At 35.5% G+C, this 14,848-nt stretch overlaps 1 protein-coding gene across 1 annotated transcript; it reads right to left on the bottom strand.

Moving 5' to 3' along the window:
• Positions 1-236: 236 nt before the first annotated feature.
• LOC116468151 (olfactory receptor 8H3) lies at positions 237-1,175 on the bottom strand. The gene has a single exon (XM_032151760.1). It carries the CDS (start codon positions 1,173-1,175, stop codon positions 237-239), a length of 939 nt encoding a protein of 312 aa, XP_032007651.1.
• Positions 1,176-14,848: the final 13,673 nt, after the last annotated feature.

Below are 14,848 nucleotides of genomic sequence, written 5' to 3'. Positions count from 1 at the left end.
TTTTCACATCAGTTGCTTCAAAACATGACACACATATTATGATTTCTAATTACCATTTGGATTTCTAAAAACACATGCCTTGAAATGTTTTAAATCACGTTTAGTCAAGCAAAGGGTAGCACAACAGAAATGCAAACAAATTAAAGGATTCAGTTGTTTTTATAGAGAAACTAAGAAAATACCCAATAGGAATGAAAGAAAAGATGAGATTAAATGTTCCATCTCTGCTGTTTTAACTACCTGGAGTCCTGTCTTCTCTGCATGACTCTGATGAGAGCACTTTTCACTTCTTTGTTTCTAAGACTATAAACGAGTGGATTCAGCATGGGAATCACAATAGTATAAAACACAGAAGCCACTTGATCCCTTCCCAAGGAATAAGACTTTCTTGGTTTTAAATAAGTAAAAATCATAGTTCCATAGACGATGGTGACTCCCAAGAGATGAGAGACACAAGTAGAGAAAGCTTTCTGCTTTCCTGAAGTGGAATTAATTTTCAGGATGGTAGAGAGAATGGACACATAGGATGCAGATATTGTGATAAGGGACACCATCAGGGTGGAACCAGCGATAATGAATATCAGGATTTCAGTTTTGTATGTGTCACTGCAGGACAGAGCTAAAATTGGGGACGTGTCACAGAAAAAGTGATGAATTATGTTTGAGTCGCAGAAATGCAATCTGCTCATGGAAACCACGTTGACAAAGGAGTCCATAAAGCCAATCACATAAGGCCCAGTGACGAGAGCGAGGCAGAGCCTTTTGGACATAATAACTGTGTAGTGTAGGGGACTACAGATAGCTACATAGCGATCATAGGCCATTGAGGAGAGAAGATAACATTCAGCAGTACCCAAGAAGACAAAAAAGAACATCTGGGCAAAGCAGCCCGTGAAGGAAATATAGTTGGAAGTCAGTAAGTTCGCTAAGGTTTTAGGTGTGATGACAGTTGAGTAACTGAGGTCAATAAATGACAGGTGAGTAAGGAAAAAATACATGGGAGTGTGAAGCTGGAGGTCCAGGCGGATTATCAATATCATCCCCACATTCCCCAGCATAGCAATTAGGTATATCAGGAGAAACAGCATAAAAAGGGCCATCTGGACCTCTTCAGAATCTGACAGTCCTGTAAGGATGAAGTCAGCCACATTTGTGTTATTCCTTCTACCCATCATGTTCACCTGCTCTAAACTGCTGAGAAATCAAAGCTGATACGTAGCAGGGGTGCCTGTAATCCCAGCTACTGGAGAAGCTGAGGCAAGAGAATCGCTTGAACATGGGAGCTGGAGGTTGCAGTGAGCCAGGGGTTGCAGTGAGCTTGTGGTTGCAGTGAGCCAGGATCGCACTATTGCATTGAGACTCCGACTCAAAAAAAAACAAACAAAACAATCAGAAAGAAATTTCTGTTTATATGAATGACTTAGCATTTAATAATTAGTTTACCCTTCTATAAATTGCTAATAAATTTATAGAATATGACTAAAGAAACTAATTTTATTGCCAATATAGATATAAGTACAAATTGACATTTGCATATGTTATAATAAAATGTAGCATACTGCATAATTAGAATGAACCTGACATTTTTCTGAATGGTTTCCTTTATTAACACATTTAATCCACCTGAAAATATTATACCATAGATACTACTATTATCTACATAGTTTAGGTGAGGAAAAAAAGAGTATGGAAGGTTGGAGTAATTTATCCAAAGTCAGATCAATTCAATGTTGACACTGATTATACAAAGATTATATTACTTCAGAGAGAAGGCTTATAATACTATACTCTTGTTTATAAGTAATTTCAGAAAACGTGAGAAAAGAGCTAGACATGTAATAAAAAATGAGGGGAAAGAGTTTTATTATATAATTTACTGCCCTTTGTTTCCAATATTATTTAATAATAATTTTTAATAAATTTCACCCTTGGGGATTTTAGTCAGCTACATTAAAATTATAGACAATATATAAGTATTAATTTATAAAAGATGTGATGTTTTCCTGACATAACTAATCAAAATCTAATATCTTCCAAAAATTATATTTTCAAAATGTATACTTTGCTTGTAGACTCTGATTCTGACAACTCTACATTTGTTTCACAAACCGTGACATTACTTAGGGCAGAGAGTAAATGATATGTGTATATATTAATATATTATTCTGAGAAAGTCCCCATTTCATTTCATCTGAAGTAAAATGTGAAACAAAATCTTCCAGTTTTGAGGATAATACTTACTGTGTGTGAGTCAACATTCATTAAAAAACTTTCTTCTTATATTACCTGTATGGAAATTTGTCAACTTCAAATTTTTGTTATAAATAAAATATGAAAACTCTTTAAGGAGATGAAACTTTTTATGTTTGTTTTCCTTGAGATAAGTTGTTTTTACATTTTTGTGCATTCATTATGTTTTATTCCGAGTTAAGATAAACCAATCTAGAAATTTTGTTTAGGTTCTGGTCTAATGGAAATATTACCAAGAAGTTATGTGTCAAAGAAGACCAGCAGCCACTGTGGCCATAAGGAGATTATTCTTTCCCTCTCACTCAGATAATTCCAGAGGACCTCATATACCGGAGGCTGTTGATAATGCACCTTTTGGTAGGTCCTGGGGACCATTTGCCCAGGAAGATTGTTTGGCATGTTTCCAAGGACAAAAGTTCAAGGACTAAATGTAGCCATGTTAGGCTTTATGCAAAGATTTTCCTTTTTACCATAGAAGCCACACAAATGAAGGAAATTATGAACTGGTCTTTTCTTGTGATGTTCTCAATATTTTACAGGGGTGGTGGAGAAGCCATTTCCAGAAAAAATAGTTACTCTATGACTGACATCATCAAAGATGGAATATACATTTTTCACAATTAAATTTCTTAATATTTAAAAGTGTGATACTATCATAGGCGTAAACCATGTTAATTGGAAAAGAATTAGAGGATAACAAAATTCAAAAAAAGTAAATGCAAACAATCTAAACTGTCGTTAACATTTTGTTAACATTATAATTTTTCCTAATTATTTTCCTTTGTGCATTATTTGTACATGTACTTATAGATGGCATAACAATTATTGTACTATATATTCAGCGTCTTTTGCTCATTTAATAACCAAAATTTTATGCTATGCCATGAGCTATCTTATATTAACCTTTTATCAACCACACAATTCTACCGTTCATGCATTGGTTAGTGCCCGGTAACTTACTAAGTTAACTATGTGTTTACCAGCTGATAAACAGACATTTTGAAGGATTATCAAAAAATGGTGTAGGTTATTTATTCCGGTGAGGTGGTGTCACCTAATTCATCCACATGCAATATTTGTTCACTATGTTTTGCTGTTTTCATGTACTTTTTAAAATTTCATGAAACAAAAGTGAGAGCAGAAAGACAAAATCAGCCTTGAGACTAATAAACATTTTATAATTAATTTATTAGCCCAAAACTTACTTCCTCCATATATAGTCAGGTCAATTTTTTCCTTAAATATGAGTTAAAATTAAAATATAAAAAGAGAGCTGAAATATTCTACTGAGAATTATTTGTCCAAGATGAGGAAGCAAGGGAAGATTCTGAAACAATATAAAATGTGAATCAGAGTAAAATATTAAAGTGAATCTTAAGTCATTATAGTAAAATCAATTTCATGTAAATTTTAAATTGAGTCTAGAAGGAAAGCATGCCCATAATCTAGAATTTCAGGAGATAATCTGTTGGGAGGTATAAAGCGCTACATTTGTATGTATTTATTGTACATTTGATGAGCTTTGGGAAGAGCGATTGTATTCACCAGAAATTTAGTCGTCCTGAGACAGGTTGATTTGAAGATTTAAAAGCCAGCATCACACTCTTTAACAATAGATAACATTAGGGTTTAAGCCAAATGAGAGGCAAAAGGTGACTATGTCAAAACTGCCTCAGTAGGCTTGGTGATCGTAAAATCTCCATGAGCAAGAGATTTTCTTGCTTGATGTTTTTCTAACATCGAAAATCATTTTATTCACGTTCAGAGTTGTTTATCATGGCAGGAAAATTATTTTACCATTTACTAAGTCATTGCTGAAGCCTAATTCTGACCAGAGATTTTAAATCTCTTTCAATTTAAATGATGAAATAATGAAATGTCCTAGCTAGTTATATTTTTTATGATTTATTTATTTATTTAGACACAGAGTCTCACTTTGTTGCCCAGGCTGGAGTGCAGTTGTGCTATCTCGGCTCATTGTAATGTCCACCTCCTGGGCTCAAGCGATCCTCCTGCTTCATCCTCCCAAGTAGCTGGGACTACAGGTGAACTTGCCACCAGGCTCAGCTAATTTTTTGTAGTCTTTGTAGAGGTCTCTATGTTGTCCAGGCTTGTCTTGAATTCCTGGGCTCAAAGTATCTCCTCCCTATGCCTCCCTAAGTGCTGGGAGGCCCTAGGTGTGAGCTACAGTGCCTGGCCTTACGTCATTATATTTTAAACTATGTTTCTTATCTTCTTTTATTCTCTCTCTCTCAATCTCTCTCTCCCTTCTGGATAATGTTTATTATTTTTTTAAATCTTTGGCTCAATTAAAAAAATTACTTTTCTGATATATTTTGTTCAAATACTTATTAATTTGTTTATTAGTTAGTTATTTTAGTTATTCCTATTTTAACATTTTATTTCTCCTACTTTATCAGGTTGGGCTCATTATTTTTTTCTCTACCACCTAGTAAAAGTATTTTCTTATGGTTACCTGTTTAATATTATCAGAATTTAATATTTGTATTATCCATCCAGGTGTCACTTTTCACCTATATACATAGTGATCTGAATTATTCCTATTGTGGCATATTATATAAATAGTCCAAAGTTAAATTTTTCATCTCTTATTTGACTAAGATTAACCTCAGCTATGCTTAGTTATTAAGTTATTAAAATCATCATAAATTTATGATTCTAATTTTTTAAAATTTTGAGTTTAAATTATTTTTACTATTTATTTATTTGGATTCTTGCTCTGTTGTCCAGGCTGAAGTGCAGTGGCACAAACTTGACTCACTGCAGCCTCTGCCTTCAGGGTTCAAACAATTCTCCTGCCTCAGCCTCCTGAGTAGCTGGGACTATAGGCACACCCACCATGTCCCACTTATTTTTGTATATTTTTAGTAGAGATGGGGTTTCACCATGGTGGCCAGTCTGGTCTCGAACTCCTGAGCTCAACTGATCTTCCTGCCTTGGCCTACCCGAGTGCTGGGATTACAGGTGTGAGCTACTGTGTCCAGCCAATATTTATTTTCTATTGAATTGCATTGTGGTTATGACTGCTTTAAGCTTTCTAAATTTATAAATTACTTTTAATCAACTGGTATAAATTACTCATAGATTCTGGGAAAGAAAGATTCAAATGTCAATATGCAAGTCTGGCTTTTTCTATTACAGTATTTGTAGATTATAAATTCTCAGCAGGGGCAAACAGAAATAAATACAAAAATGAGTGATTAAACATATTAGAAGGTGAAATGTACTATAAATAAAGGAAATGTAAAACAGCATAAAAGATGGGAGAGCTGTTCAGAAATAGGGGCATGAGGAAGCAACTAAAATAGAGGATAAGGTGTATCTCAATGAAAAGGGGACAGTTGAGCAAAGACTTGAAGGAGGGAAGAGTTAGTCATGTAGGTATGGGGTGGGAATGTGTTCCACACGGATGGATCATTAGGGTGAAGGACCTGTGAAGAGGATAGACTGAAGGAATAACAAGCAGGACTATGTGGTAAGAGTGCTGTGAAGAAAAAGTGGAGATAGTGCATGGGGACTTTCGAGCTTTCCTTTATAAAAAATAATTGCCGGCCGGGCGTGGAGGCTTACGCCTGTAATCCCAACACTTTGGGAGGTCGAGGCTGGTGGATCACGAGGTCAGGTGATCAAGACCATCCTAGCTAACAGGGTGAAACCCTGTCGCTACTAAAAATACAAAAAATTAACTGGGTGTGGTGATGGGCGCCTGTAGTCCCAGCTACTCCAGATGCTGAGGCAGGAGAATGGTGTGAACCTGGAAGGTGGAGCTTTCAGTGAGCCAAGATCACACCACTACACTCCAGCCTGGGCAACACAGCAAGACTCTTTGTCAAAAAAAAAAAAGCAAAAAAAATTCCAAGAAAGTCTTCAGTGATAGGCCCATACTGAAATAAGTGAAATAGAGAGCCATAAAAATACCTGGAGAAAGTGAGTTTCAGGGAAATGGAAGAGTAAATACAATGTTCTATAAAATTAGTACTTTGTTCTAATGTTTTGTATCACTTTATTTTAGTAAAAATTGAGTAAGCAAAAAAATATACTGGGTTCTGACAATCTTTGGCTTTTTAGAGGCATTCATTGCCATGAATAAATTATAAAAGTTATATAGTTCTCTAATATGTTTATATTTTATAATATGAATATTTCTGTACCTTATTTCCTAAAATGTATTTTTTTCTTTTGTATCTGTTGTCTTTAGCTATTAATTTTTGATAGTTTTTCTACCCATCCTCCTCTTCCCCTACTTTAAGAGGCAAATATCTGTGCAAATTCCTAGCCATGCTACACTAATACTATAGCTTCCTGGTGACACTTTTACATTATCCTCAACTTTTGCCTCTCTTATTGCCCCTCTGTATCGTCGATGCTCTATGGAAGCCTGTTTCTTATGTACTTAATGCTCAGAAAATTCTCTTGACACAGACAGGATGGCCTCTGTCTTCTACACAGTAGTCATTTCCATGTTAAACCCATTGATCTAGAGCCTCAGGAACAAGGATGTGACATTGCCCTGAGGAAAGTCATCATCAATAGAAACCAGGCATTATATTGCTCATAAAATTAAGAAATAAACTTGAAAAAAACAAAAGTGTTCCTTCCTTATGATCTGTTTTCTCTCTGTTAATAAAATTCATATCTATCTTAGTTGTCAACCAATAAAGATCTGGTCACTGTAAAGTGACATAATTCTCTATGTTCTTTGTAAGCAAAGAATTGCAATTACATGCAGAAGGTAGCATAACAATTTACATCAAATGCTATTGCTCACATAAAAATATGTATATTTTAAAAATTGATGATCTCATCTGATAGCTGCACAACTATGTACTTGTCAAGAATACACAGAAGTAAAGGCATCCAGACACCAAGTTTAAAGATTATTGGAGCACTTCAATAATATAGTGATAATAGTAGCTTAACAAAATATTTCAAATTAAATTCAAATAATATATTCCAAATTAAGTTGAATAATATTTTCCAATTACAATAAACTTTAAACTAGTGGTTTTGACCAGAAGTAAGTTTTCCCACTGGAAAACATTAGTCAACGTCTGCAAATATTGTTGATTTCATGATAATGAGGTGGTGTGAACAAATGTTATTGCTATCTAGAGGGTAGATGTCACTTAAGCTGCAAAATAATCTAATATTCACAAGACAGCCCCTCACACAAAAAAATTACTCAATCTGGAATGTTAATAGTGCCAATTCGGAGAAAACCTACCTGAACAATTGTTGTTCAATATTGTTTGATTAATAATTGTTTCATTGATTTTAATCAGCTCAAACTGGAGGAGAGTGCTGTTCAAGTCCTCCATAATATTGCTCTTTTCTTCTTTATTTGATCTCTCAATTATTAAGACTGATTTTAAAATTGAAAGTTATGTTTTTACCTTTCTTATCTGTCAGTTTTGATGTCAAATATTCTGGGGCTTTTTGTCATTAGCACATAAATTTATTTTTTATTTTTATAGTTTTTAACTTTCATTTTAGGTTCAGAGGTGTACGTGTAGGTTTGTTATATAGATCAATTTCAGGACACTGGGGTTTGGTGTATACATTATTTTGTCAACCAGATAATAAGTATAGCGCTTGACTGATACCTTTCCCTCCTTACCCTTCTTTCACCCTCCGCCCTCAAGTAAGCCCCAGTGTCTGCTGTTCCCTTCTTTGTGTCCACATGTACTCAGTGTTTACCCCCACCTATAAGTGATAACATGCAGTATTCGGTTTTCTGTTACTGTGCTATTTCACTTAAGATAATACTCTCCAGCTCCATCCATGTTCCCACAAAAGACACGATCTTGTTCTTCATGGCTGCATAGTATTCCGTGGTGAACATGCATCACATTTATTTAGTCTGTCATGGATGGGCATTTGGGTTGATTTTATGCTTTTGCTATTGTGAATAGTGTTGCAGCAAACATTCACAGGCGTGTGTCTTTATGATAGAATAATTTATATTCTTTGAGTATATACCCAGTAATGGGATTGCTGGGTCAAACTGTAGTTCTATTTTTAGGTTTTTGAGGAATCACCACACTGCTTTCCGCAATGGTTGAACTACACTCCAACCAATGGTGTATCAGTATTCCCTTTTCTCCATAACCTCACCAGCACCTGTTACTGTTTGGATTTTTTAATAATAGCTATTCTCACTAGTAAGTGAGAACATGTGGTATTTGTTTTTCTGTGTCTGGATTAGTTTGCTAAGGATAGGCAGCTGAATGAGAAGAACACATGGACACATAGAGGGGAGCAACACACACTGGAGCCTGTCTGAGGGTGGAGAATGGGAGAAGGGAGAGCATCAGGAAAAATAACTAATGGGTACTAGGCTTAATACCTGGATGATAAAATAATCTGTATGACAAATCCCCATGACACAAGTTTACCTATGTAACAAACCTGCACATGTACCCCTGAACTTAAATGTTAAAATGATAATAATAGCCATTCTCAGTGGTGTGAGGTGGTATCTCATTGTAGTTTTGATTTTCATACCTCCAACGATTGGTGATATTCAGCTTTCATTCATATACTTATTGGCTGCATGTATGTCTTTTTTTAAAAAGTATCTGTTCATGTCTTTTGTCCACTTTTTAATGATTTTTTTTTTCTTGTAAATTTGTTTAAGCTCCTTATAGATGCTGGATATTAGACCTTTGTCAGTTGCGCAGATTCCAAAAATTTTCTCCCAGTTTGTAGGTTGTCTATTTTCTCTGTTGATAGTTTCTTTTGCTGTGCAGAAGCTGTTCAGTTTAATTAGCTCCCTTGTAAATTTTTGCTTTTGTTTTGGTTGCTTTTGGTGTCTTCATCATGAAATTTTTACCCATTCCTATCCCCAGAATAGTATTGCCTTGGTTGTGTTTTAGGTATTTTTATAGTTTTGGGTTTACATTTAAGTCCTTAATCCATCTTGAGTTAAATTTTGTATGTCATGTAAGAAAAAGGTCCAGTTTCAATCTTCTGCATATGGCTGCCACTTATCCCAGCACCATTTATTGAGTATTGAGTCATTTCCCCATTGCTTGTTTCTGACAACTTTGTCAAAGCTCAGATCACTGTAAATTTGTTGCCTGATTTCTGGCTTCTTTATTCTGTTCCATTGGTCTATGTGCCTGTTTTTGTGCCTATACCATGCTGTTTTGGTTATTGTAGCCCTGTAGTGTATTCTAAAGTTGGGGAATGTGATGCCTCCAGCTTTGTTCTTTTGGTTTAGCATTGCCTTGACTATTTGGTCTCTGTTTGGTTCCATGTTAATTTTACAATAGTTTTTTTCTAGTTCTGTGAAGAAAGTCATTGGTAGTTTGATAAGAATAGCATTGAGTCTGTCAATTGACTTGGGCAGAATGGCTATATCAATAATATTGATTCTTCCTATCCATGACCATGAAATATTTTTCTATTTGTGTCATCTTTGATTTCTTTGAGCAGTGTTTTATAATTCTCATTATAGAACTGTTTCATATTCCTGTTTAGCTGTATTTCTAGGTATTTTATTCTTTTTGGCAATTGTGAGTGGGATTGTGTTCCTGATTTGGTTCTTGGCTTGACTGTTTGGTGTATAGAAATGCTGGTGATTTTTATACATTGGTTTTTTTATCCTGAAAATGCTAAAGTTGTTTGTCAGCTAAAGGAGCTTTTGGGCCAAGACTATGGAGTTCTCTAGATATAGAATTGTTTCTTAGTGTGGCTACATGTTTGTCGATTTTTTTCACATTTTCTTTGTTGTTTTGAAGACTTTTTTTATTTAAAAAATCTATATTAAGTTCAGGGATACATGTCAGGTTTGTGACATAGGTAAACTTGTCTCATGGGGGTTTGTCATACAGATTATTTTATCACCCAGGTATTAAGCCTAGTACCCATTAGTTATTTTTCCTGATCTCTCTCCTCCCACACGCTACTCTCTGACAGATCCAAGTGTCTGTCGATCCCTTCCATGTGTTCATGTGTTCTCATCATTTAGCTCCCCCTTAGAAGTGAGGACATACAGTATTTGGTTTTCTGTTACTGTGTTAGTTTGCTAAGGATAATGGCCTCCAATTTAATTAATGTCCCTGCAAAGGACATAATCTCCTTCTTTTTTATGGCTGCATAGAAACTTTTATGGATCTTTTGTATTTTTTTCTTTTGTCAATTTCATTTATTTCTGGTCTAATCTTTAGACGGAGTCTCGCACTGTCAAGTGCAGTGGCGCGATCTCAGCTCACTGCAAGCTCCGCCTCCCAGGTTCACGCCATTCTCCTGCCTCAGCCTCCTGAGTAGCTGGGACTACAGGGGCCCGTCACCACACCCGGCTAATTTTTTGTATTTTTAGTAGAGACGGGGTTTCACCATCTTAGCCAGGATGGTCTCGATCTCCTGAGCTCGTGATCTGCCTGCCTCGGCCTCCCAAAGTGCTGGGATTAAAGGCGTGAGCCACCACACCCGGCCTTTGAGCTAATCTTTATTTTTTATTTTCTTCTACTAATTTCAGCTTTGGTTTGTTCATGCTTTTCCAGTTCTTTAAGACACATTAAAGAGTGTTGAGTCTTTTATTTGAAGTTTTTCTTCTTTTTTGATGTAGGCGCTAGTATAAGCCGTCATTTGACTCTACTTTATGCAGCACAAGTAGTCGTTTAGCTACCCTAGCTGGTGTCTGACTGGGTCACGTGCCTCCCAAGTCAACTGGTTGTGAGCTCAGCACAGCACTAGGACTTGCCTAGGAGTTGCAGTCCTTGTGGCCTAGACTGCCTTTTATGTTTAGTTAGAAGTCCAGGACCCTTTTAGCCCAAGATGGAGAGGTTTCCCAGAACCCAAGTTCCAGCTGCTGGCATGGATGATTCACCTTGGCTAGAGCTGGTCTAAATGTGCCCTCCTTGGACTCAGGCTTAACTATGGCCAGTGTTACTTTCCTCTGTGTCATAATAGCACTGAGTTCAAATGACAAGTTCTATAATCATGCCCTCCCAAAGCCCACATGGCCTTGCATTTTAACCCAAGAAACAAGGCCCAGAACCCAGAAGCAAGCTTACTTTACTTAAACTTACACCTTCTTCTGCTTTATTCATTCTGCCTTACTTATTTTTGTTCCAGATATTTTAACACGAAGAATGGATGGTTATGGGTTTTTTTTTTTAGTAAAACATTGTCTCTTTCCTAAAGGGGTGATTGTCCTGATATTCAGCCAGAGAAAAAATATATTAGAATATAGTAATTAAAGCAATGGTCCATTTTAGAGTGAATTCATAAGTGTGAGTTTGAAATCCAAGATAATAATTTTCAGTACATCTGTTTCTTATCTTTCTGATCAATTACGCAAAGAGAACACATATTTCTCTGTTGGAATAAGTAAAGACTAGAAAGAAGAATATAAACTCAAAATTCCTCTAAAAATGGCAAACCAGTTTGCAGAGACACATCAGTAACTATATTATAGACAAGATTTTATCTTATAAAAAGAGGCATGCTGTTTGCAGCCACAGCATCTTAAAATTTACTTTTTGGCCCTTAAGGAGAGTTTTCTGGAAGAAGGAGATTATCTGCCTCAGTGTGCTTCTAAATATTTGTCTCTTCCAAAATTCAACTATTTGGCAGTATTCCAGGATCATTTTTAGGCATCGACCACTCAAATCTGGGTTTCAAAATTGTTAAAAAAAATGCTTTAGTCAAGGTTGCCATCCAGTTTATTGATTGTATTGCTTTTTCAAATTAACAAAAATAGTCATTCTTTGGCAAAGGAAGAAGTGAGTACGAGGGATGAGAATAACCTCATCTATGTATAAAAATATCTAATTGAAAATATACTAAAAAATCATCAAAAATCAACATCCAATTAACCTGCATGAAAATTCTACTAGTGTCCTTTTTACTCTACTATACTTGAAACCAAACTGTGGGTATAAACAATCTTTCATGATCTTCTATTTGTTCCAGCCAATATGGAAGAGTGCTATATTTAAATCTCAAGTTAATAAAATTTCACTCCACATAACTCAGCTCTATTACTTTTCTCTCAAAAAATACCATTTGACTTATCCTATCCCCATGGGGCCTCTCTTTCTTAACACTTAATCGTTTTTATTATTTTTTGTTGTGTTTGATTAGTATCTACATCTACCAGTGTGGTGACATTGTGACTTTCATGAATACAGGTATTGTGTTTGTTTGATATTAGAATTATATCTTCAGGCTATAAAAGTGCACATAGAAAATATAGTTTATGGACAAAAATATTTACTGACTAAATGGTAAGTCAATGAATGAGTTAGATTTGTTCTTATGTGCTTAGATTGTTCAGTGTGCTAGATTTGTTCTCTTCTGTTCATTAATTATCCATATAGTGTATATCTTCTGCCCCTTTGCAGATGCTTTGCTACTCATATTCTAACCTGGTTCTCCTCTCCACATCCACTAGCTCACCTCAGAATTTTTGAAACTGTCAATAAAATTTCAGACGGGGGAAATGTTGGGACTCAGAATACCATACCTTGAAGTATGGTAACTTGGCATGCTGAGGGCTTTGAACCAAATGAAACTGTAAGAGCTTCACAATCTAGGTTTTTTGTTGTTGTTTTGTTTGTTTGTTTGTTTTTACCTTCTTCTGCCTTCCTTTCTTCGGCTTTCCCTTTTCTCCCAAGGCAAGCCTTAGAGACTAGAGTTTCTCTTCCCCAAGGTGGGTCATAGAAAATAGAATTCCTTTCTTCAATGCAAGCCAAAATAAGCCTAAAAACATCACTCTGACCTTCCCCTGATTTTCGTGGAGGAGCTCATCATAAAGAAATTCTCTGATCTATGTTGTCTGAAAGTAGGTCAGAGAGCCACATTCCAGAAGCATCCTGTCCTATACCAAGGAAAAGGAATGCTACACTGAGAGGCCAAAAAGAATCTGAACACAGAGTGTGCTAGGTTACCCTCCTGTCATCCACAGGCTTTTGCCATCAGATTATATCCTTTTATCCAATCCCATTTCTACATATATGTCCATTCTTCATTGAACCTATGCAGAAAATTAAACAATTTTTACTGGATCCTTGGATTCTCATTTCTGCGGCCTCCCATGTCACATAAAACTCTTATTAAATAAATTTGAATGTTTTCTCCTGCTCATCTCTTTTGTCAGTTTTATTTTCAGATCTAACCAGGAACTCTAGGAGAGTTGGGGAAAGTTTTTTTCCCTTACAATAGTAATAAAAATTATATACAGCTTATTAGGCATTGGATAATCATATAAATGTTTTAGAGATATTAACCCATGTAATGCTCATAACAACTTCAAGAGTTTGTATAACTACGTTTTCTTACAGATGAAGAAACAGTGCACACAAACTTTAAATAATTTGCTCAATGCCACATGGTCCTTAAGAGCAATGTGAGGATTCACACCTAATTTGCCTACCTACGGAATTCCTTTTTTAAAGCTTGTTATATATGGAGTGAAAGAATTGACTGATCTTTTTACTTTACCGACTTAATTTTTCTGCCTCTAGACAACACTTTAGGAAACATTAAGAGTTTTCATATAGCCAATGACAGAAATAAGAGAGAAAAATAATGCACTTTGAAATATTGGATAAGTGCTTTCTACAAAACTTGCTCATTTATGCTATTCATTGAGATGTAAATAGTTTACGAGTTTGAGGCTTCAGTGATCAATAAGAAAGACCAAAAGAAAAAAGGGAAGAAAAAAAGGAGAGAGAGAAAAAAACAGGAAAAAAAACAGAAGTAAAGAAATAAACAATGTAAGAGAAGAGTAGATGAGATGAGTTATATCTGGATGGATTATGAGATTCCATTACATTTTCAAGGTGCAGAGTGAGATATTGCACAGGTAAGTGTGGATTTACCCAGAGGGGCTATATTTGAAGTCATATCAATGGATAAGTTTTAAAGGGTATGTAGAGCTCTTTTATTTGCACGCAGGCTGTAGAAAGTTACAAAGAACTTGCTCCCATCCTACTTAAAACAATCCAGTTAATCTATAAAATCATAATTTTTGTGATTCTATCTTGGAGCTCAGGCTGCATTTGTCTAAATAATCTCAATCCAAGCAGAGACAAGACCCTTCCAAGAGGAAATGGGACACATGAACTGTTTCACTTTTGGCAAAGGATGAGAGAAATAGATGAGGCCATTGTATAGGTATGTAAAAATAAATCAGCGAAATTTAAAAAAAAAATCTTAATTCCAAGTGTGTACTTTTGAGAAAATCAGAAAATTCTAGATTGAAAGGATTTACATTCACTATTAAAGTTTTCTCTGTCCTGTTCTGGGTGATGGGGCAAAGTCCTTTGCTCATAGAGCTCACATGATCATAGGGGAAAATAGACACAAAATAAAAGACACAAGAAAAATGTGTAGAATGTTAGTTGAGACTAACTGCTATGAAACACAAATGAAGGTTTGAAAGAGGATGTGAAAAGGTGTTAGTTTTATTAGAGTGGCAAGGAATTATCTTGTTAAGAAAAGGATAAGAAAAACAATCATGCAGTTATTTGTGGGAAAGAAGTTTCAGGAAGAAGAGAAAAATGGAAAAACTTCAGGCAGTATTTGTACTATTGCTTACAGAGAAGAGCTGGGAGGTCATGGAGTA

This window comes from Hylobates moloch, unplaced genomic scaffold (assembly GCF_009828535.3).
Source record: "Hylobates moloch isolate HMO894 unplaced genomic scaffold, HMol_V3 SCAFFOLD_5, whole genome shotgun sequence".
NCBI lineage: Eukaryota > Metazoa > Chordata > Mammalia > Primates > Hylobatidae > Hylobates > Hylobates moloch.
This window is presented reverse-complemented; position numbering and strand designations above follow the sequence as displayed.